This window comes from Capra hircus, chromosome 23, assembly GCF_001704415.2.
Source record: "Capra hircus breed San Clemente chromosome 23, ASM170441v1, whole genome shotgun sequence".
NCBI classification, from domain to species: domain Eukaryota; kingdom Metazoa; phylum Chordata; class Mammalia; order Artiodactyla; family Bovidae; genus Capra; species Capra hircus.
Window position 1 is genome coordinate 28035552 of NC_030830.1, and position 23281 is coordinate 28058832.

A 23281-nucleotide genomic window follows, 5' to 3' on the forward strand; every position below is an offset into this window, starting at 1 on the left:
GCTTCCCCTTCAACAATCTCCCAAAATGTGTGATCAAACTGTGGGAACAAGTTTCTAGAAGACCACGAGTTGTCAAGCCTGTACCCAGTGAGGGGTGGCGATGGCTCTGACCCTTCATCTCAGTGATTAACTGAGATTCCTTCCCTGTTTCCCTTTAAAGGCTTTCATGGCTGATAGAATGTTCAGAGGTAGTTGGGTTGGGGGCGGGGGAGTGCTTAGCCTACCATCTCCCCAGATAGACAGCATTCTGATTCAAGGCACCTTTACTTTCTACCAACATTTGTGAATACTGATTTTGTAACCAGCTAGCAGTGGGACTCAATTTGCTAACAACGGGCAGACCTTTTCTCACCTTGGCCATCATCCCCATCCTGGGAGAAGTATCATCTTTGGAGAGTTCTTGGTTTCATCCTCATCCTGAGCTAAGGGCTTCATCTCTCCATCTCTGACCCACCATCAGACTCAACAGCAGAATTAGGTTTTCTTTCGGATGAATGCCCTACCAGTTCCCCAATGACAGCGAGTTCCTGCAAAACCCTAGCTTGAAAGTATCTGTGTCGTGATCAGGTCTAGTCCTGTATTTAGTGAAGGTTGCCAGTGTTTCCACTCTCCTGGAGTGTTGAAAGTGACTTGCTGCTTTAATGCTGTTACTCTTCACTCCCAATGCTTTAAAAGGTTTTATCAATCTGGGTTCATCTATGGCCATGCTTCCTTCATGGATGGAAGATCAAAATTTGTAGATTCAGATATTATTCTGGGCAGTTTGGATAAATCCCACATGCTGGCTGCTGCCAAATTTGGCTCATTTTTCAGATGGATCAAATGCTTTTCTTTTCCTCTGACAAAATTAGATTTTGTTCATTTGGGTGTGTGTGTGTGTATTTGGGGAGGGTGGGTGTTGCAAGTGGATGCTACATTCAAAACAGAAAATACTTACAAAAGTGTGACTCTTTGTATCAAGGGAAAATCTCTTTCTCTTTGAACAAGTTAGTTCTGAGTAATCTATCCCCATCAACATCCCTGTAGGCCAGGAAAGTGTTGACTCACCCACCAGCCTCGTGTTCCCCTCCCTTGCTTTCCTAAGAAGGAGAATCTAACCAGCTTTGAAAAATATCATATATTAATGCATTCCCTGGTGGCTCAGCAGTAAAGAATCTGCCTGCCAACATATGAAATGTAGGAGATGCAGGTTCAGTCCCTGGGTTGGGAAGATCCCCTGGAGAAGGAAATGGCAACCCACTTCAGTATTCTTGTTTGGGAAATCCTGTGGGCAGAGGAGTCTGGTGGGCTACAGTCCACAGGGTCACAAAGAGTTGGATACGATTTATCGACTAAACCACAACCACCATATGGAATCTAGGAAGGTGGTATAGATAAACCTATTTGCAGAGCAGGAACAGAGATGCAGATGGAGAGAATGCAGATGCGGATGCAAAGGGGAAGGGAAGGGAGGGACGAGCTAGACAGCAGGATTGACATATATGCACGGCCATTTGTAAAGTAGATAGCTAGTGGGAAGCTGCTATATAGCACAGGGGGTGCAGCTCCAGGCTCTGTGATGACCTGGAGGGATATAATGCAAGCAGGTGGGTGGGTGGGAGGTAGGCTCAAGAGGGGAGGGATATATGTATACATATAACTGATTCACTGCATTGTACAGCAGAAACTAACACAACATTGTAAAGTAATTATATTCCAATTTAAAAAAAAAAATACCCAAGCTCTGGTTCTGAAGACTATACTCTAGGCAACAAGGATTTAGACCATACTCCATATATCATACATAGACATTAAGTGGTTAAAAATCCTAGCTAAGCCTTCAAAATAAAAACTTCTCTGCTTTAAGTCTACTCTCCAGCTAGTAACCTGAGGTAACTATGTGAGAATTGTTATAACTAGTTGAGCCTCAAAAAGTATTTCTGAGTCTGCCTCCATTTCCAACAAGATCTATAGCAGGAAATTATGTTCTCACTTTGGTGAAGTATCTATAAAGGGCTGGTCTTCTCGATCCTTCCATTAGAATGAAATAGACAAGGTACTCCAGCCTCCTTCTCCTTCCAGAAGGGTGCCTACTGGAACGCAGCAAACCTCTACTCTCTCGGTCTAATGTACCACCTGCCACCCCCAGCTGTGGTTTAGGCAGGTAAGCATATCCCCAAGGGGGTATTCTTAGCACTAGCTATGTTAATAATAGCAGCTGTCATTTATGGTATAATTTCAAAGGGCCAGAATTGTCCTAAGAACCTTGCCAACTTAAATCACTCACAACAAACTCCAGTGAGGTAAGACTGTCCCTCTTTGCAGCTAGGATAAGTGAGGACAGGACAGAGTGAGTTATCTGCCCAGGCCCAAGCAGCTGGTAAATGACAGAACCTGAGTGTGAGATTAGCTCTGGCTAAGTGAACATCTGTACCCTGTACTTCTACCCGATGCTGTTTCTCTGATGCTCTAATCTTTGTTTTGGGGAGACAATGCTTAACTCACTGTGCCCTCAAATCGCTTATCAGCCTAATTTTGATGTAACCTGGGAAAAGAAGATTTGTGAACTTTTCCTTTGCTCAAACCAAGCGTTCAAATATCCAGAGTCTACAGCAGGTTACTGCCTTGGGCAAGGAAAGAATTCAGCTCTGGAAGATGGTAGAAACCCCTTATTTCTCCCCTACATCTGGGGCACAGAAGCACCTATGTAAATCAGCTTCTCCGGATCTGTCTTGACACTCTGCATTTTCTCAAAGTATCCCACCAAAGTAAACCCTACTGGTGTCTGCAGATCCCCATCTAAAAATTATTATTATTAATAAAGATAATATGAACCATTTATATGAACTTCCCTGGTGGTACAGTGGTTAAGAATCTGCCTGCCAATTCAGGAGACACAGGTTCAGTCTCTGCTCCAGGAAGATCCCATATGCCACGAGACAGCTAAGCCCACACACTGCAACTGCTGACTCGATGAGCCCTAGAGCCCAGGCTCCTCAACAAGAGAGTAGCTCCTATGCACCGCAAGTAGAGAACCCGCGTGCAGCAAGGAAGACCCAGCGCGCCCAAAAATAAATAAATAAATAATCTTTAAAAGCATTTATAATGTAGACAGAGGTCAAGATTTTGTCAAAACCCCCAAATTCTTAGAGAACTGAAAGCACAGCCTCCCTCTCTTTTGTGTCTCCCAAAACATTCAGGACAGAGTAGACGATAGGCCCTTTAATAAAAGCTTCTGGAATTCAAAGCTGAATGACAGAATGCAGTATTCGCCTACACAGACTGGGTCAATGTTAAAACCAATTGAAAGAAAAGCAATAATAATGTACTTGCACAGACTGAATGACTTTTGCTCTCAAGTATGTTTCATGTAATGTATATAATGTATGCTTGTCTATTCTAGAGGCTGTAATACATGTGAGGGTTAATATTTATATATATAACTATATATATAATATATTTATATATATAACTATATATAAATATATATAGTTTTTTTATGATCAATCTGGAAAGACCCTTACGTACAATTACTCTAGCATGGTTCAGAAAAGCAAGTTCAAAGTAATTGAGAAAATTATTAGCAATGTTTGTCTTGATTAAAATCTCTTGGATAAAACTGTTCAGAATATACTCCACACAATTTCAAAACCCAATGAACATATATATTAAAAGTTGTACAACCTTTGAAAAATCACTCAAGGTCACAGTGGGGAACCTTGGTTTTACTTTGTGGTGGAGGTTAAGTGTTTGAACTTGGACATGCCCTCCAATGTGTTTTCTTGTCAAATACTCTCTGGTTGTTATATTTCTTGATGTTTGCCCCTTTTTTCACAGGAGGAATGCAGACTGGTGAACTCTTTGGCCTTCTGAGTAATAGATCTGGCTCACTGTCTACAAAACTAGTTACTGAATCAAAGGCTGATGTTATCTTCCCTAACATTTTTTCTATAATGACATACAGGCGCTCCTCATTTTATCGCACTTTGCTTTACTGCACTTCAAAGATATTGCATTTTTGCAAACTGAACATTTGTGGCAACTCCACCTTGAGCAGATCCAGGGTCACTGACTGTCCGTTTTTCACTTTGTGTCTCTGTGTCACGTTTTTCTCGTTCTCACAATATTTTAAATTTTTTCATTATTATCGTATCTGTTGTAGTAATCTGTGATCAGTGATCTTTAATGTTACTACTAAACTCACTAAGGGCTTAGATGATGGTTAGCACTTTTTTTTAGCAATAAAGTATTTTTTAATTAAAGTATGTACGTTGCTGTTTTAGACACAATGCCACTGCACACTTAAGAGACTACAGCATAGTGTACATAACTTTTAGATGCGCTGGGAAATTACAAAAGTTGTGTGACCTGCCTTATTGAATTAGTCAATTGATGGCAGTGTCTGGAACCCAGTCCACAGTACCTCTGAGGTCTCCCTGTATAAAACGCCCTCTGACATTTGGACAGTCTTTAAGATATTTTGTTTGGCCGACATCAGTGACCCCTTCAGTATCCTAGCCTCAAGCTCTTCCTCTTCCCAACTCAATTTGCTAATATATCTCTAAAGCTGCTTTAAACATGAAGACAAATTAAATCTGCCTATTGTAAAGAAATTGCACCAATATATGAGATATGAGAACATACCGTGAAATCACTCTATGCCATTTTTAACTGCATCTCTTTACCTGCAGACCTCACAAGGTATTTGTCAGAGGAAAAGGAGAATGAATGAAAAAGAACGAAGGCGACAAAGAACAAATGAATAAAAGGAACAACATGGCTATGTTCACTGCATTCGTTTCCTAAAGATGATAACTAGTAATACTCTGTATCACCCACTGTATTAGTATGCAGAACTTAATATGAGAAAAATTCCATGTGATTAAAATTATCATCAGTGGGAATTATTTTGGTCCTCAAATTCTGAGATAGAACTGTTTTCCATTTAGGGATTGAAGGCAAACTGATTTCCCTAGAGGACTGCTTTGGGGCATCACTACCATTAGAGTGTGACCTCTCTCGGCAGGAGAAGAGATAGGCTGCAAGAATCAAGAGCATCTCCCGGTCAAAGAGTCACTGTCCAACACACAGTCTCTATAATCACCCACCTACATGAGCCTCAGAAACAGCCTCCCTGGCCCTACATTAATAATAATAATGCTGATATAATGAAATTAAGTATGCCCTAATAAATAAAATTTTTAAACATTATCCTCAATATCTCAGGCTTGATACTTTGCATGACAATAGGCTTTAAAATAGAATTTTTAAAAAAAACCCAGGGAGGCTCATCCTACTAATATTCCTTAAAGTAGCAACTTATCGTCTAGTTTCCATTTGGCCATTGGATTTCTCAGCAAGTCCTAGCAAGGAAAAAAAGGAAAAGTGTACAAAATATAAAAATATAATATCAAGAGAAAAGTGTGGTCACAATCAAACATTAAGAGCAGTGAAGAGGCAAGTAAGTGAATCATCGTGTCCATGAGTAATGCTGTGTCCATCTTCATACCTCTTGATGGATTTCCAGCACAGCAGAAGACTTCCTGACCGTGGTTACAGTGTGCAGCCTGGACACAGGAGAAGAAAAATGCAATTTAATACATAACACACATACATATTTGTGTATATACACACAGTTATATACACATCAATATGATGATGATGTCAAACTTGAGTACCATGAAGATTATTTGTACAAAACTTGAATTTCAAAGAGATGGGAAATAGTAATCAATTTAGAATATTCAAAGTCAAGAAATTCCTTGAGCAGAGCTTTCCAAAAGCAAGGCACATTTCCTGTGCCCTAGTGAGTTTCCCGTCCTCTAAGACAAAATTCACTGCACACAACCTACCACTCAGTTGGGCCCAGTGACTCACCCAGCGAAGGTGGTCAGGGGAGGCTTGATTACAAGCAATGCCAGAGTTTGGGGCTTTGTTCTTCATCTTTACTAAGATATTAGGGATGTAGAATGTCTCGGTCCTTCACTATGCACCTCCAGAGTCTTCTGAACATGTCTATTCCATCTACAATTGGCCTTGCCTCTGAAGTCTGGGTCACCTGTTACCGGTGATGAGTGGACTCATCGGTCCTTAGGTGAGGGGGAAGGCCTGTGACTTCAAGAGCTGCGGTGTCAATGTCTTCCCTCCCCAGACTCTGGTTCGCTGACTTTCAGTCATGGCTGTGTGTGTGAATCATCCAGGGGAAATAACCAACCTAACAACTGAAACTCGGACCCTATCCAGACCAATTAAATCCAAATTTCTGCAGATGGATCCAGGCAGCAGTATTTTTGCAAATTTCCCTGGGTGTTTCTAATACACAGCCAAGGTACAGAAACCCTGCTTAGAAAATATGGGAGGCTATTATGGATAATGTACCCCATGGACTGTAGCCTACCAGGCTCCTCCATCCATGGGATTTTCCAAGCAAGAGTACTGGAGTGGGCTGCCATTTCCTTCTCCAGGGAATCTTCCCAACCCAGGGATCAAACCTGGGACTCCTGCCCTGCACACAGATGCTTTACCATCTGAGCCACCAGGCAAGCATTATGGATAATACAGTGCAGTGAATAATGACACTTAAAAAGGGGCTCTTGGGCACATTTTCCCCTTCAGTGCATCAGCTGCTACTGAAATCTCAGGAGACCTCAATTCAGAGGGGGGGAGAAACGAGTTAACTTTTAATGAACTATTGCAATTACTCAAAATTTATTTCTACAATCTCATATTTAACACATTAGCTCTTTTATTTGAATTCAAAATATTTCCCAAGAGGGTCTCCCAGTAGGAGTAAATACATTTTAGAGCTCAGAAAAGGAAAGACCAAGGATTAAATGAATCCAGTTTAATTCAGTTGAGTTGTTCTGGTAGCACATGAACCATTCTGGACTGGTTTCCCATCACGACACCTTACTCTATAGCCCTCCACATTACCTATTTTCTTAGCTTCTTAATAAAAACAAAGACAAATAAGACTCCTTTTGTGTGTCTTCTTTGGAAAGCTAAAAAGAAAATTCTGGTGGCCACTTCTCCATCTTCTAGCTCTCCCCCAAACAGATCTTTCTAGACTCTGAAACTCATCACACCTCTTCAGCATTTGTTCCCTAAAGATGCTCCAAGCTCTAGGCTCCACCCTGTTTTATCACCAGTAACTGATTTTTCCACCAAAAGCTGAAACTCTGGAGTAAGGAAGACATCCTTGCCTTCCTCTATATTTCATGTAAATGGCTAATACGAGCAGGTGAACTGAGTTCTCTCTTGCCTGGCTGATTTTTCCAAAGGTTTGTGGCCCTTAGTCACTTTCTTCCACGTAAGTTTTTTTCTCCTTTTATTTTGGGGTGTTGAATATTTATGTGCTACACTTGTGAGCAAATATACAGAACACAGAGTCAGTCTGAAGCACAATTACGAGGCACGTGAAATTTGCCTTCAGCCATGCCTGTCAAATTCCCATCTCCTTCAGAAGAAAAAGTGCCTTACTAATTTCTCCCACAACTGTGATTAAAACTATTCCCTCCACTTGCATTCATAATAGTATTAATAGCTGATGAGGGCAAAGTGACATTACATCCAAAGTAGATGCATTTTAGCACTTGAATTTAGGCTTCCCTGGTAGCTCCACTGGTAAAGAGTCCGCCTGCGATTCAGGAGGCCCCTGGTTCGATTCCTGGGTTGGGACGTTCCCCTGGAGAAGGGATATAGGCTACCTAGTCCAGTATTTTTCAGCTTCCCTGGTGGCTCAACTGGTAAAGAATCTGCCTGCAATGTGGGAGACCTGGGTTGGGAAGATCCCCTGGAGAAGAGAGAGGCTATCCACCCACTCCAGTATTCCGGCCGAGAGAATTTCATGGACTTTATAGTCCATGGGGTCGCAAAGAGTCAGACACAACTGAGTGACTTTCACTTCACTTCATTCAGTTCAACAGAGATAGTAATAAACCACGAGCAATGTGGAAGAAAAGAACATTAACACCACCTAGCTCTTTTTACAGGGGCATTTTCTGTAATTACAACAACCTGAAACATGAAATCCTAGGTCATCCCAATCCAAGACTCTGAGTAGTTCATTTTCCCAAAGATATAGTTGTTGTTTGGGATTTCCCCGGCAAGAATCCTGGAGTGAGTTGCCATTTTCTTTTCCAGGGGATCTTCCCGACCCAGGGATTGAACCTGCATCTCCTGCATTGCAGGTGGAGTCTTTACCACTGAGCCAAAGAAGAAGCCCTATAAATAGCAAAATCCTTCTTAAACAGTGCTCTCCTACCTCCAGGCTGTGTATTCCTTCCCCTAGACCACAGCAGCAATGACAACACTACCTTTTGTTTTGTGCCTCTTAAATCTATTTTATTTGATGTTGTACCTATGTGCTAAGGAAATTCTGGGTCAAAAGATTTGTCCCTTGCTCAAGCACAGTGAAAGATCAGGGTCACAACCCACATCTTCCTCATTAGTTCCACCTTTTTCTGCTGCTCCATACTCACTCAAGGAAAATGAAAACTATCTGGACCTCAAATGAGTAAGAATTAAGGGGCCTTCTCAACACTCCTCAGACCTGCAATTTGGAGCCTGTTCCACCTTCAAAGAAGACTGTCCCTGATTGAATATAGAAGATGCTGACTCAGTCTGAGCCTTTCCAGCCTTTAGGAAAAATGATGTTGGATCCCCAAACTCCCTGGTCCATTGTGTAGCAAAAGATGTAAAACAGGACATCAAAATCACAAAATGTAGGAGAAGGGAGTACAAAAATGTAGATATTTTTTCCTGTTTAATTTTTTTAAATTATACTATATCAAACTAGACACTCCTTTCTGTTGTGAAAAGTTAATTTGGGATCAATGACATGTGCACAGTACTCTTGGAGTGAGCTGAATCTGGTTCCACATAAGGAAGATGATGGATGCTCAAATGGGCACAGCTCCGTATCTTAGCTGCTCCACAATAAAAAACCGAATCACTGCTCTCACCCTCCACTCCTGTTGTCCAACTCCTCCATATCTGATTACTTGATTTCAGGAATTTTGGTGAACAGAAAATAAAGTCCTTCTCACATTCATCCTAAGTAACGAGCTCTAACCCTAAGAAGGCAGCATGTCCTGGTGGCTTGAACCCCCACGGAATTCTGAAACAAAGAGGGTGTCATTCATTTCCAGCTTCTGAAATTTTACCTGAAGTCTTCCAAAGATTTCTTCTTAGTGGCTTTCAAACCACCAGTTTGGCAACAGGCAAATTTGTAATCGATGACCTGGTAAATGATGGGGTTGTACATTGCTGCTGATTTTGCCAGGAGCGTTGGGACTACAGAGAGCTGTATAGGGATGGAGTCTGGCCGTCCAAAAGCTGACCACACAGAGACCACCGCGTAAGGAATCCAGGCAATCAGGAAGCCAGCGCAAATCAACATCGCCACCTGGTGAGGGAAAGCGACAGAGAACAAAATCGAGACACTTGGTGGAAATGATAGGGGGTGGGGAGGAGCAGGTAGCCTGTTCACACCCAGGGAAGTCTGTCTACCATCCTTTTATTTATCTTGCCAGTGGGAATCATATCATGTGGATTTCTGAGATATTCAGCCAGGAAAAGTAATGACTATTCTTACCCTATTCACTGCATTCTCCGCTCCAGAATTTGAGCGTACCCAAAAGACCCAACGTTTGACCCTATAAAAGCTGTCAGAATGTGCCTACATTGAGCAGGAAAAGCATGCTAAAAAGACATCTGTGCACCTGAAATTTCTAGACTTCTCAACCCACGTTCACTTGAAAACTAGATGAAGACTATGTTCACCTTGATGAAATTTTAAATCACCCACATTTGCCTCAGGAAACTTAGAAACTCTGCCTTTGTTTGAAAGTCTAATAGGAATCTTCTTCAGAGATTTCTATGAAATGTCATTTCCTTCGGCTCAAGTTTTTCTCAAGTCTGAGGCTCGGGTAGTAGAACTCGCTACAGAGGAAAAGAGAGTCAGTGAATTCAAACCAAAGTGACTTTTTATGAAGTGAGACTTTCCCAGAAAGTACTTTTCTCTTTCACCAAATTATATTTACCTTTAGGAACCTCTTAACTTTTAGATCAAAGAATAGCTAGAGATGAGGTTTAACCCACCTGACTAGGTCCTCACTACCTCCAATTCAGTCTCTTTAAGAATGTAGTCTGACCCTGCAGTAGTCTGACCCTGTAGTTATCCCACTTGAATCCAACAAATCTTCTTTAGCAAGTATTTTGTGTGAGATACTGTGTGGGTGCTGTGGGGACACCAGCAGGCTTTCCCGCCTTGGCTCCACCCCTCTACAGCAGTCCCCAGCCTTTTTGGCACCAGGGACCGGTTTCACGGAAGACGATCTTTCCACGGACCGGGGCGGGGGATAGTCTCGGGACGATTCGAGCACACTTACATTCATTGTGCACTTTATTTCTATTACTATTACAACAGCACCATCTCAGATCATCCGATGTTCGATCCCGGAAGTTGAGGACCCCTTCTCTAAAACACAAACAAGGGCTCAACAAAGCTGAATATGGTTTAAGTGCCAGCTTGGAGGAGGACAAAGTTATATGCTATGGAGAAAAGTAAGAAACAATCGCAGGAGGAAGGTGGAATTCAACCTACACATTGGCAAGTGGAAACAAAGGAACATGAGACCAGAACAAGCAAAGGCAAAGACAGCTATGTGTGAGGTTTGTACAGGACCTAGTGAGCTTCGCTTTGGTGTATGAGCAAACAACAAAGGGAGATGAGACTGGAAAGAAAGATAACATCCATGCTCTCAAGGGTCTGTAAAACCTACTGCTGAGCTTGCACTGAATTCCATGTGCCTGAAAGCACTAGTAGGATTTTGGGCAGGAGACATATGAGAGGCGTGTTTAGGAAGATTAACCCGTAAAAGAAAATGCGGCTGGAAAACACAGGAAGCAGAAAGGTCATTGTTTATGCATTCAGCCGACAAGCATGACGGAGCATCTCCTGCATGTTTGTGTTGAGGATAATGAACAAAGCAGATGCATCCCTCCTCGCCTAGAATTTCCATTCTGAGCAGGTTTGTTAAGGCCGTAATCTAAACAAGAAACAAGAGGGATCTTCATGAGAGTTCTTTAGACTTGAAAAGGAAGTCCAAGCCTTGGGTTTTATTTTAATCTGGAGCTATTTCAGGCCCGAGTTGAGAGGTGACCTAACTTCAAAGCTTCCTTACACTGTTATCTACTAGACTATTCTTTCTGTAAAATGAATAATGAAATATACTCAAACATGCCCTCTGTGTGATGAAGATCTGGTGTTGTTCATTTGTATTTATTTTCCTGTTTCCCTTGCACCTTTGGTTAGCCCTGCCAATATCCCTTCTGCCTTGTATAGTCCTTTGTGGAGTTAGTGTCATAGGAATTACATGAGCCCGGTCTAACCAATGGACTGCGGGCTCCTGGCTATAGTCGTAGGAACAAGGTTGGACTTGTCACTATTAACAGCATAATCAGAGCCACCTTGGGATTTCATAAGGCAGTTTTAGGAAAAGTCAGATTTCCTTTTATCTTTGACTTCCCTACAGCCCTGGGAGGATGAGAGGATGGAACTATTTGAGGTCAGGTACCACTTCCTCTTTCAGGCCCCATGCCCTCATTTAAGAAGTAAAATAGGGACTTCCCTGGTGGTCCAGTGGTTAAGAATCTGCCTTCCAATGCAGGGGATGTGGGTTCAATCCCTCATGAGGGAACTAAGATCCCACATGCCACAGGGCAGCTAAGCCCCTCCCCCACAACTAGAGACGCCTATGCCCACGAACGAAGAGACTGCAAGCCACAATGGGGACCTGATGCAATTAAACAAATAAATATTTTTTAAAAGAAGTAAAATAACAGTTCCCATCAATAAAGTCACAACAAGCTGGTGTGGAGGATCAAGGATGAGGAATGAGATACCAAGTGTTTTCTTAATAATAGTTAAAGCGGCAATATTTGTGCATGTTTTTTTGTTTTTGAAATTCAACTGGAAAAGTTTTCCTTATAACAAAGTCATCTGTGTGCAGTATGCTTTTGCAGAGCTGAGCTATTGTATGCAAGAAATGGTCTGTACCCCTCTGTCTTCTTGACCTGTGGAACAGCCTGTCAGTAGGATGCGCTTGCCCTGGGAGCCCCATATTTGTCAGGAGTCTCAAGGAGGAAGCATAAGAAATCCACCAGAAAGTCTCAGGTTCTAAAGTTCTACCCAAAAAGTTCAGGCTCATCTCTAAATATTCACAGCAGCAGAGAAAAACCTCAGCAATATCCATTTTGCTGTGACAATCGAAATCCCAAGCAGATGAATCAAATGAGACCAGACCTCGTGGACATCCTGAACCCCCGAGTTAGGGTCCTGGACCAAAATTCTCACCTGTGCTCAGCAGTTATCAAGACCTAAAGCACACGTGCAACTCTCCAGCTTGCTTGCTTTCCCACCCTTCTGCAGAAGCTAACCCAGGAGAAATGGTATTTGGTTTGGTCTGTGACTTTTTTTGTAAATGGACTGGATGCCTCAAAGCTCACAGTGAGGGTCTTTTTTTTTTTTCCTCCTAAATCCCCAAATAAACAATAACAATATAAATAAAGCTTGCTTTCGCAGATGTCTGGAAACTTAACATAGCTCCATCCTTTTTCCTTTGGTGAGTCATAAGATGGTTTCACAGTATCTCAAAAGCTGTTTTCTGTGTTGCTGCCAAAGTCATTGACAAAAAATAGACTAGCTCTTAGTCCATAATATTTTCTACATTTTACATATTTCCTTTTTTATGGGCGTGTGCAATGGGGAACAGTAAAGACTTAAGACATTTGCATTTTGTTATCCTTTTTAAAAGGAGAGAAGAGAATTAAAATATACCAAACCTTTTAAATACATAGCAAATGAACCCATGTGGTTTTTCTGAGACTTGAATAAAGCTAAATACTTTAAACTGAATGACTAGAAATCAAGTTTTAAAGTAGAAAGAGGGGAAAAAACTTAGATCTCAAAGTACTGCATACTGTTACTTATGTTTTTGAAGTGAAAATGCAGTTAACACGAGGCACAATCATTTTCTATAACCTTCTCATGTCAAAATATACTCCACAAAATGTTAAACATTGAAATATTAAATATGAAAGTTACTTTAGGAGAGACTACAAAAATTTGCAAAACTTTCACTGTGACAGTTTTCCCAGAAATTGTTTTGTCTTTGTTGAATTTGTTACAATATTGCTTCTGTTCAAGGTTTTGGCTTTCTGACTGTGTGGCATGTGGGATCTGAGCTCCCAAAACAGGGATCAAACTCGCACCCCATGAACTGAAAGGCGAAGTCTTAACCACTGGACTGCCAGGAGAGTCCCTCCCCAAAACTTTCTACTTAACTTGGGACACATTTAGTCTTCCCACCAGTCTGTTCTTTACTTTCCACATTTCTAAATGTGTCTTCATTTCTATTTTCCAAAACTTCTCTCCTAAGTATCTGTAAACCAGTTCTAATACAGGCACCTGCACCATCAGTCTCTTCTAAGTTGTTTATTTTTTAATTGCTTCATTTTTATCACTGTCTTTTGGTTCACTGAGAGAGGAGCAAAACTTCAAATTCTTAAATTAGACCATTTTTGTGGGAGGAAATTCACAGAATATGTGTTTAGCTTCTACAAAAGAATCACACATCTGCAACCCAGTTGATTTTAAATATATCTTGCTGCAGAAGACCAAGAAATACCGGTATGTTACAGCTATGGTTCAAGCTGGTATTAAGTGTCACACAAGCAAAACTGCCCACCATGGATCAATTTCAGTGAATTAACCAATTAAAGCAAGAATAGAATAGAGATGGAAAGGCTTTATAAGCCTCTACCTCTGATCTGAGACGTTACAGCAGAGTTTTCCAAGAAGGAAAGTCCTCTGTCTTGTTGGTGTGCGGAGGCAGCGTGGAATAGTGGGAAAGTCTGACATGGAGGTGGGCTTCCCAAGTGGTGCAGGGGTAAAGAATCTGCCTGCCAATGCGGGGGACACAGGAGACTCAGGTTCAAGCCCTGGGCCGGGAAGATCCCCTAGAGGAGGAAATGGCAACCCACTCCAGTATTTTTGCCTGGAAAATTCCATGGATAGAGGAGGGATACAGTGCACGGGGTTGCAAAGAGTCAGACACGACTGAGTGACTGAGCACAAACACACACACATGCACACACACACACACACACACACACACACACACTCTGACATGGAAGTGCTCAGGGGTTTGGATTCCAATCCCCATTCATCTCCACTGAGCACTGTGAGGGAATCCCTGACTCACAAGCCCTGCCACCTCAGTTCCTTCCTCCTTTGCCCAGATATAAATAAGCCTTCAGCCAACACTTGAAGCTGCGTGCTACCTTGGATAACAAAAGAGATGAGGAGATGACTTGACATGAAAGTGAAGGCCCTGAGTCAGGGCCAAAGAGATGGGATAAATTCCCCACCAAGAACGAGGCTGAATCACACTCCAGAACCAGATAGACTACCGATAACAAAGAAATTTCAGTAGCTGGGATGAGATCAGGTCCCAGGAAGAGAAATCACCACATCTGTGCATTGAAAGACAGGGCAGGGAGGGGGTGCCACCTGCCAACAGAAAGCCTACAGCTAGCAGGAGCACAGGCGGGATCAGATCTGGTTTTCCTCTTTGGGGTCTAGCCAGCAAGTATATGGATTTGTTCCCAACCAGAGGGGAAAATGATATTAAAAGATAGCATTGCAGTGATAAGTGCCAGTTGTGAGACTACAGTCCTCCACATGTGGGCAGCCTGCCATTGAGAGATGGCACAGAGGGAGCTGGACAATGGTGACCTACCTTCCTTGGCACTCTATTCCCTCATCTATACAAAAGCGGGGTAGTAATATTTCGCTTTCACATCACCTTTAAGAAATTAAGTAATTTGACCATTCCAAACACGTCTAGTTTGAGTTTCCTCTTTCCTTCTATTTCATCAGCAGAATGATGACAAAGGCCAACTGTCTCAGGCCCACCTTCATACACTGATAAAAATTTTTTTTTTTTCTGAGAGCCCCGATACATCTGTTAGCCCTGGTCGCGATCCAACTAGAAAATATTAATTCATAGTTTTTGAAAAAAAAGTAGAGAAAGAGGAGGAGTCTTCACTTCCCAATTGCAGTTTTCTCAAATCTTGAAATACCACTACTCCATGAACAAGCAAAAGCTGTGACCAGAAGCAGCGGATGTAAATTAGGTCATGTCACTCTGCGCATCTGTGTTTGGGGCTCTGAGTCTAAAACTGAACACAATATTCCCTGCCGAGGCAGTGGCTGGCTTACAGAACAGAACATACAGATTTCTAAATACCAAGTTCAACCAAACAGGGGAGACCTCACTATTCACTCCAGATGAACCGAGGCCTCCGAGGTGGGGTTACGGCTATTCAGAGGGCAACGCATGCACAGTCCAAAGGCCCAGAGATATTAGTAACGAAAGCTATTTCCGCAGACTTTTGAACCACCCAACCACGCTAGCCATTTCCATAGCAATGCTTTTTGTCTTTCTTGGCTGTCACTTAACAGAGTCCCCCAAGAGATGCCTCCTAGAACCTGGTGGGATTTCAGGGACAAAGGAGCGCAGATCTACTAGGAGGAAACAGCTCCCTGGGCAGGTCTGGGAGGCCTGAGGACAGCCTGGAATTCCACAGAGCAGAAGCTCCGGGCTCCAGCCTCCACTGGGCCCCCATCACCCATCTGCCTTCCTGTCTCTACAAACATCATTCTCTGGGTCCCCTCACCCCAGCCCCAGAATCACACACCCAGAAGCTATCTTGCAACACCCCGCCCGGCCCCTCCACCCCAACCGATCCACACATGGGGCCACCAAACACAGCGGTCCCAGCAGGAATTCTGTTTACCCGGACAATGGCATCTGACCCAGCCCTGATCTGGTCACTGATACTGCGCAGCTAGTTACTGATACCGCTCTCAGGGTTCAAGCTGCACACAGCTGCCACTCTGACATCTGGGGCCAGGAGCCTGCCTCATTTGGGAGGCCACGGCACAGTGGCAGGGGGTACACACAGGGGACCTGAGGGTGGCACCAAGGTCCCCAGCTGGGCTTCATGGGCAGCATCGCCCACTTGCCCAGCACTGAGCTGAGCTCCCTGTTCTCCATAGTAGGCGCCCAAGAGCTGTCTGTTTTACACATGAGAGTGTACACATGTCAATCCCAGTCTCCCAGTTCACCCTCATTCCTCTCCCAACCATGTCCACACATCCATTCACTCTCTTGAGGCATGGTATTAAGTCCTGGGGACACAAAATGAACCAAAAGACATGGTTGTTAGCCCCATGGGCCTTACTGACTAGTAGCAAAGACAGACACTGACTAAACAGTCACAAAATAGGTATGCAATTGCAAATTAATTTTAAATTGTGGCAAATTCTAATAGGAAAATGTAAAAGCAACAATGAAACATTTATATAGGAGGATTTGAATTCAATTCAGAGACTGCTTCTATGGGAAAAAACATTTAAGCTAAGAACAAATAAGAAGAACCAGAAAAAAGGAATTCATTAATTAGTTTAAAAAAGAAATACAATTCAGCTTTCCCACCAACTGCTCTCAGAGTCCACGTGCGGGTCCTCTGACTCTGAACCCTCAATAATAATGAGCAATGCTGAAGAAGAGTCTTTTGAAGGAAGCAGAGGTTTTTTTAGTTTTAGAAAGACTTCAGGGACTTCTGAAGTGGTCCAGTGGTTAAGACTCCTTGCTCACAGTGCAGGGGGCATGGGTTCGATCCTTGGTCAGGGAACTGAGCTCCCCTGTGCCACCTGGCACAGCCAAATAAAAACAAAGTTATCTTAAAAAGGCTTCACAGTCAATGTGAAAAAAACAAAGCAAAACAAAATACCTCCTTGGGTATACAAGGGACAGACGCCCTCAAGCCAGGGGTGAAGAGAACGGTTAGCATTGATCAAGGTAATTATGTTAACACAGTGTATTCAATTATTGGTCATCCCACCAATCCTGATTGAGCATCTCACGGATGCCAGGCACTGGAGAACTAGAGCAAACAGCACTTGCCGTCATCCAGCTACTGTCTCGTGAAAAAGAGCCACAAGGCTGTGTCATTCAAAAAAGTGAACGTGCGACTTCCCTCATGGTCCCGAGGTTAAGACTAAGCAACCAGTGCAGGGGCCATGGGTTCAGTCCATGGCAGGGAAAGTTCCACAGGCCACAGAGAGTCACCAAGACAAAACCAAAGTGGATAGGCCAAGTGCTCTGATGGCCCACAGCAGAGGGACTTCAACAAGCCAGGAGGGATCAGAAAGGTTTCCTGCTAGAAAGAGACATTAAGAGACACCCAGGTGTCCACAGGATCTAGATATTAACTATAGGCCTGGGATATTGTGGATAATCTATGCATATTGTGTACATGTTCAGGCACTTAACTGTGTCCAACTCGTTGTGACCCTATGGACTGTAGCCTGCCAGGCTCCTCTGTCCATGGGATTTTCCAGGCAAGAATACTGAAGTGGTTGCCATTACGTCCTCCAGAGGATCTTCCCAACCCAGGGATTGAACCCACATCTGCTGCATTGGCAGGAGGAATCTTTACCAGTGAGCCACCGGGAAAGCCCTCAGGTGTGTGTCAAGTGAATAAATATGAGGTACAAATATACACAACATAGTAATATACAGAAATATTCATCAAAGCTTCTTTTATTTCCTTCCTGTTACCCTACCATCCCCTTTGTTAAAGCAGCAGCGAAAGTGTTCACTACAACAGCACAAAGGGTTTTACAAGCAGAAATGCCCAAAGAAGTAAAACATTCATTTCTCAGCTTCTGAATTTCAAAATAGAAATTTGAAACTTACAAGAGAGGAAACAGTTGAGAGAAAAGGGTTTTGAGTATGACAAAAATGACTGTGAGTATTTACAATCAGAGACGTGTAAAACTAGAGGCATTAAGTGTACTTACTGTGTGGACATGTCAAAGGGATGTACATGGATTTAGGAGCCAGTTTTCCAAGCCCACAGCGAGTCAAGGGCCTGTAGCTCTTAGCAAGGGAGAACCTTAGAGGAGCTAGTAACTTACCTTGAGAAGCTGTCCTGAAAATACTTCACTGAACTAAGCACAGGGAGGAGCAATAGACTCTCAATACATTTGCAAGAGCAGAAAGCTCTGTGCCTCACTTCCTAGGGTGCCAGCCAAGCTCCCCAAATCCACCTAGTGGGTTGCCATGGAAGGATGGGGAAGTAGCTCAAATTTCTAATGCGCCCAAAGAGCCCTTAACAGTTGAAAGAGATAGGATGCAAAGTGACCTATGACAATGGATGCCTGAGGCCAGAAGGAGGGTCAATAAACTGACAACAACCAAACCAAGAGCCCCACCCACGGGTCCCACAGAGTTACAGAGACCTCTCTGGAACTTACATAGAGTCTAGGAAGAGGCGGAAAACCTGATTCAACTGAATTTATCCTGATGCTGTAATGTTGATTTGTTTTACAAGGTCAAATGCAGGCATAAAAATGAGGTTGTATTGTGTCATAAGAATAAAAGAGGTGTTTTGTTTGGTTTTGTTGATTTCTTTGTTTTTTATTTTGCACACCTCTGCAATTTTGGTAATCTGTGAAATTTCACCCTGCTTTAAAAGTCTGGCAAAACCGTTTTTTAATTAATCAGAAGGAAATTATAATGTGGAGAAAGGTTTATAGCTAGAACATCCATATTTAAGCTGATGAGGTCAGACTGGCAAAATGTAGGCCTAGATAATTACCCACCTAGAAATAATTAGAGGACATCAAAAATGAATGATTTTGATCCCATAATGCAGTGAAGTGGCCTTTAAGTAATAAGCTTTTAGACCAAGCCATTCTGGAGATCAGAAAGCGCCAAGTGAACAAGCAAACTCCTGATCCCAAGAGGTAGTTGAATGAGGACAAGGTTTCTAAAATTATGAAAAGGTCCAGTGAAGGGTTTTCTACTTATTTTTACTCAGTACAAAAGAAAAAAAAGGATAAAAATTAAATAGTATTTTAAAACAGCTTAAATTTAGTAAAGAAGGTGCCACAGTAGAAAGATGTGTTTATTTTTCAATATGGGTTGAACTGTGACAAATTTTTTGCACAAATGAGAATAATTAGAGATGTATTTTTAGATTATATTGATACAGACTTTATATATACACAAATGAACTATAGATGTAATACATAATATTACATGTGTTAAATGTCAGTCGTGTCCGACTCTTTGCAACCCCATGGACTGTAGCCTGCCAAGCTCCTCTGTCCATGGAATTCTCTAGGAAAGAATACTGGAGGAGTGGGTTGCTATCCCCTTCTCCAGGGGATCTTCTTGATCCAGGGATTAAACCCAGGTCTCCCACATTGCAGGCAGATTCTTTACCATCTGAGCCACCACGGAAGCCCAATATCTAATATAGACATCATATATAATATAGTATCATTTAGAATACATGTTAGAAACTACATATAAAATAAAATCATACACATACATGCCTACAGTTTTCATTTAGCATCACTTTGGTTAATCTGGTCTCGGTGAGCCTGACTGTTTGGTTTACTTAGCGCAGGTTAAGGAGAATGATAACAATATGTCAAGTTTGGGATTGACATATGCATACCACTATATTTAAAACAGATAACCAACAAGGACCTACTGTATAAAACAGGGGACTCTGCTCAAAAGTCTGTAATAACCTAAATAGGAAAAAAAATTGAAAAAAATAGATACATATATATGTATAACTGAATCATTTTGCTGTACACCTGAAACTAACAACATTGTTAATCAACTATACCCCAATATAAATTTTTTTAAATTATATAAAAATAAATACCAAAAAAATGTATTAAACTGTACACCACTGTGCTTGCATGTATATGCATAATGAGCTTCAGAAATTCTAATGAGCTGCCTACCCTCAAGAGTACACAAAGAACCAATTTCTAGAATGTTGGTAAAAACTGGCCATTAGTAGGTTGAGCCGAGGAATTCAACTAACGAGAGAGAGGCTGATGAGTAACAGACTCAGAGAAACAGGAGAAGGACCTCATGGGTAGGTGGATCTAGACTCACTGCTCAAGAGCAGCCAAACGTCTCAAAGCCAGTAACCCTGAGGGATGGAAGGAGGAGAGGACACCGTATGACATCTCAGTAGCTTCACGTCACGCCTTCATGACATACAGGGCTGCAAGGCTAACTGAGATCAGACACCCGTGTGACAGACATCATCTTGTTCCCTGGGCATACCTCCACGAACTGTTGAAAACAAACACGTTATCTCTTTTGTATTCACCCAGTTTCTAGAACAATGTATGCGTGCTAAGTCGCTTCAGTCATGTCCGATGCTTTGCAACCCTATGGACTGTAGCCTGCCAGGCTCCTCTGTCCATGGGCTTCTCCAGGCAAGAATACTGGAGTGGGTTGCCATGCCCTCCTTCAGGGGATCTTCCCAACCCAGGGATCAAACCTGTGTCTCTTATGTCTCCTGCATTGGCAGGCAGGTTCTTTACTACTACTACTCACGCCACCTGGGAAGCCCTCCTAGAACAATACTTGGTACCAAGTAATATTTGGAGGAAGTGAAATCCACATTTAACTCAGATTAATTTATTGGCATTAATTTTTTTTTTTCATCACAGACAAGAGCTAAAGGAAGAATGGGAAATGAGGAGCTTAATTCACAATCCTGCATTTATGGAAATATTTTTCTTACTTAACACCTGATTATAAGCTAGAAGTAGGTCATGATTCCTGATGCTGCATTTTTGTCCAGCATCTATTTTTAGGTTACTTTTGGCTCTATTTTAAGGTTATCAGTATAGATTTAGAATGATGAAAACTTCTTTCAGACTGCCTCCTACTCAAATGTGGAGTTCAGGGAGTAGAGATCAATTGGAACCATCAAGAATCTCTAGCTCATGAGAATTCGCTGGTGGTCCAGTGCTTAAGACTTGACCCTGTCATTGTCCTGGCCCAGGTTCAATCCCTGGTTGGGGAACTGAGATCCCACAAGCCACATAATAAGGCCAAAAGAAAAAAGAAAAAGCTCTAGCTCACACTGTGCAACAAATAGGTCCTTGCACATTAAGAACTCTGAAATGGGGGACGAAAACTATTACTTGGACAAAAGTTTTGCCTTAGTAGGAAGCTACTTGTGATCTGGAGGGAACTGTGTTACTCCTGGGTCCTGAGGCCAGCAGTCTCCAGGGTAGGTTGCAAGGAAACTTGAAGATGGTTATCAATCAACATGATGGATTGGGATACCAGAGGATTAGAACTTCCATGTATTTTGTTTTTTGGTTTTTTGACCCCATCATGAAGAATGTGGGATCTTAGTTCCCCAACCAGTGATTGAACCCACACTCCCCATACTTGAACCTTTGAAGTCTTAACAACTGAACCCATAGGGAAGTCCTTACATCAACTTTTACCTTTCAAATATAAGATAGAAACTAGAGTGTACCAATATTAAAAACACCGCTTGGTGAAAAGACAACGCTCAGAATGGGAGAAAATAGTAGCAAATGAAACAACTGACAATGGATTAATTTCCAAAATATACAAGCAGCTCATACAAGCCCCTGGTGGCTCAGACAGTAAAGCATCTGCCTGCAATGCAGGAGACTTGGGTTCAACCCCTGCATCAGAAAGATCCCCTGGAGAAGGCAATGGCACCCCACTCCAGTACTCTTGCCTGGAAAATTCCATGGATGGAGGAGCCCAGTGGGCTACACAGTCCATGGGGTCTCAAAGAGTCAGACACAACTGAGTGACTTCACTTTCTTTTCACTTTCGTACAACTCAGTACTAGAAAAACAAACAACCCAATCAAAAAGTGGGAAAAAGACCTAAACAGACATTTCTCCAAAGAAAACCTACAGATGGCTAACAAACGCATGAAAAGATGCTCAACACCGCTCATTATTAGAGAAATGCAAATCAAAACTACATGAGATATCACCTCACACCACTCAGAATGGCCATCATCAAAAGGTCTACAAACAATAAATGCTGGAGAGGGTGTGGAGAAAAGGAAACGCTCTTGCACTGTTGGTGGAAATGTAAATTGATACAGCCACTATGGAAGACGGTATGGAGATTCCTTAAAAAACTAGGCATAAAACCACCATATGACCCAGCAATCCCATGCCTAGGCCTAAACCCTGAGGAAACCAAAACTGAAAAAGACACATGCATCCCAAAGTGCACTGCACTACTATTTACAATAGCTAGAACATGGAAGCAACCTTGATGTCCCTCAACAGATGAGTGGGTAAAGAAGCTGTGATACATATACACAATGGAATATTACTCGGCCATAAAAAAGCACGCATTTGAGTCAGTTTTGATGAGGTGAATGAACCCAGAACCTACTATACAGAGTGAAGTGAGTCAGAAAGAGAAAGATAAATATCATACTCTAATGCATATATCTAGAAGAATGGTACTGAGGAATTTATTTACAGGGCAGCAATGGAGAAACAGACATAGAGAACAGACTTATGGACATAGGGAGAGGCGAGGAGAGAGTGAGATGTATGGAAAGAGTAACACGGAAACTTACATTATCATATGTCAAATAGATAGCCAACGGGAATTTGCTGTATGGCTCAGGAAACTCAAAAAGGGTCTCTGTATCAACCTAGAGGGGTGGGTTGGGGAGGGAGATGGGAGGGAGGTTCAAAAGGGAGGGGATGTATGTATACCTATAGCTGATTCATGTTGAGGTTTGACAGAAAACAACAAAATTCTGTAAAGCAATTATCCTTCAATGAAAGAATTCAAAAAAGAAAAGAAACAGAAAAAAAACAACTTGGTGCAACATGGCATTTATATTGAGATTGCTGAAAAATATTTTTCAATGTAAAGATGAGATGTGATGAAAGTGTACAAACCACTTGCATTAGGCTTTACTTGAATTCCTGCAGGTCAGGAAAGAAAAGAGGAGCTACAGTTTCTTTGGTCTCCCCTGGTGGCTCAAAGTGTCTGCCAGTGCGGGAAATGCGGGATACAAGGATTCAGTTCCTGGGTCGGGAAGATCCCCTGGAGAAGGACATGGCAACCCACTCCAGTATTCTTGCCTGCAAAATCCCATGGACAGAAGAAGCTGGCAGGCTACAGTCCATGAGATCACAAAAGAGTCGGACACAACTTAGCGACTAAACCGACAAACCGATGGTTTCTTTACCATCATCTACGCACCAGATGACAGGATAATAGGCTTATTTCATTGAATTCCCACCACAGCCCAGAGAGACAGACGTTACTATTCCTGTTACACAAGATCCAAAGTATCTACCTCTGGGTCACAAGCCTTG

General features: G+C 42.3%; 1 protein-coding gene across 1 annotated transcript in view; it reads right to left on the reverse strand.

Annotated features, from left to right (window-relative positions):
- OPN5 (opsin 5) overlaps positions 5483–23281 on the reverse strand; it is a 32820-nt gene continuing 15021 nt past the window's right edge. Inside the window, exons 5-6 of the mRNA XM_005696391.2 lie at positions 9144–9385; positions 5483–5546 (exon numbers count right to left, since the gene is read on the reverse strand). Coding sequence (XP_005696448.1) covers positions 5483–5546; positions 9144–9385 — 306 coding nt within the window. The remainder of the gene's footprint in view (positions 5547–9143; positions 9386–23281) is intronic.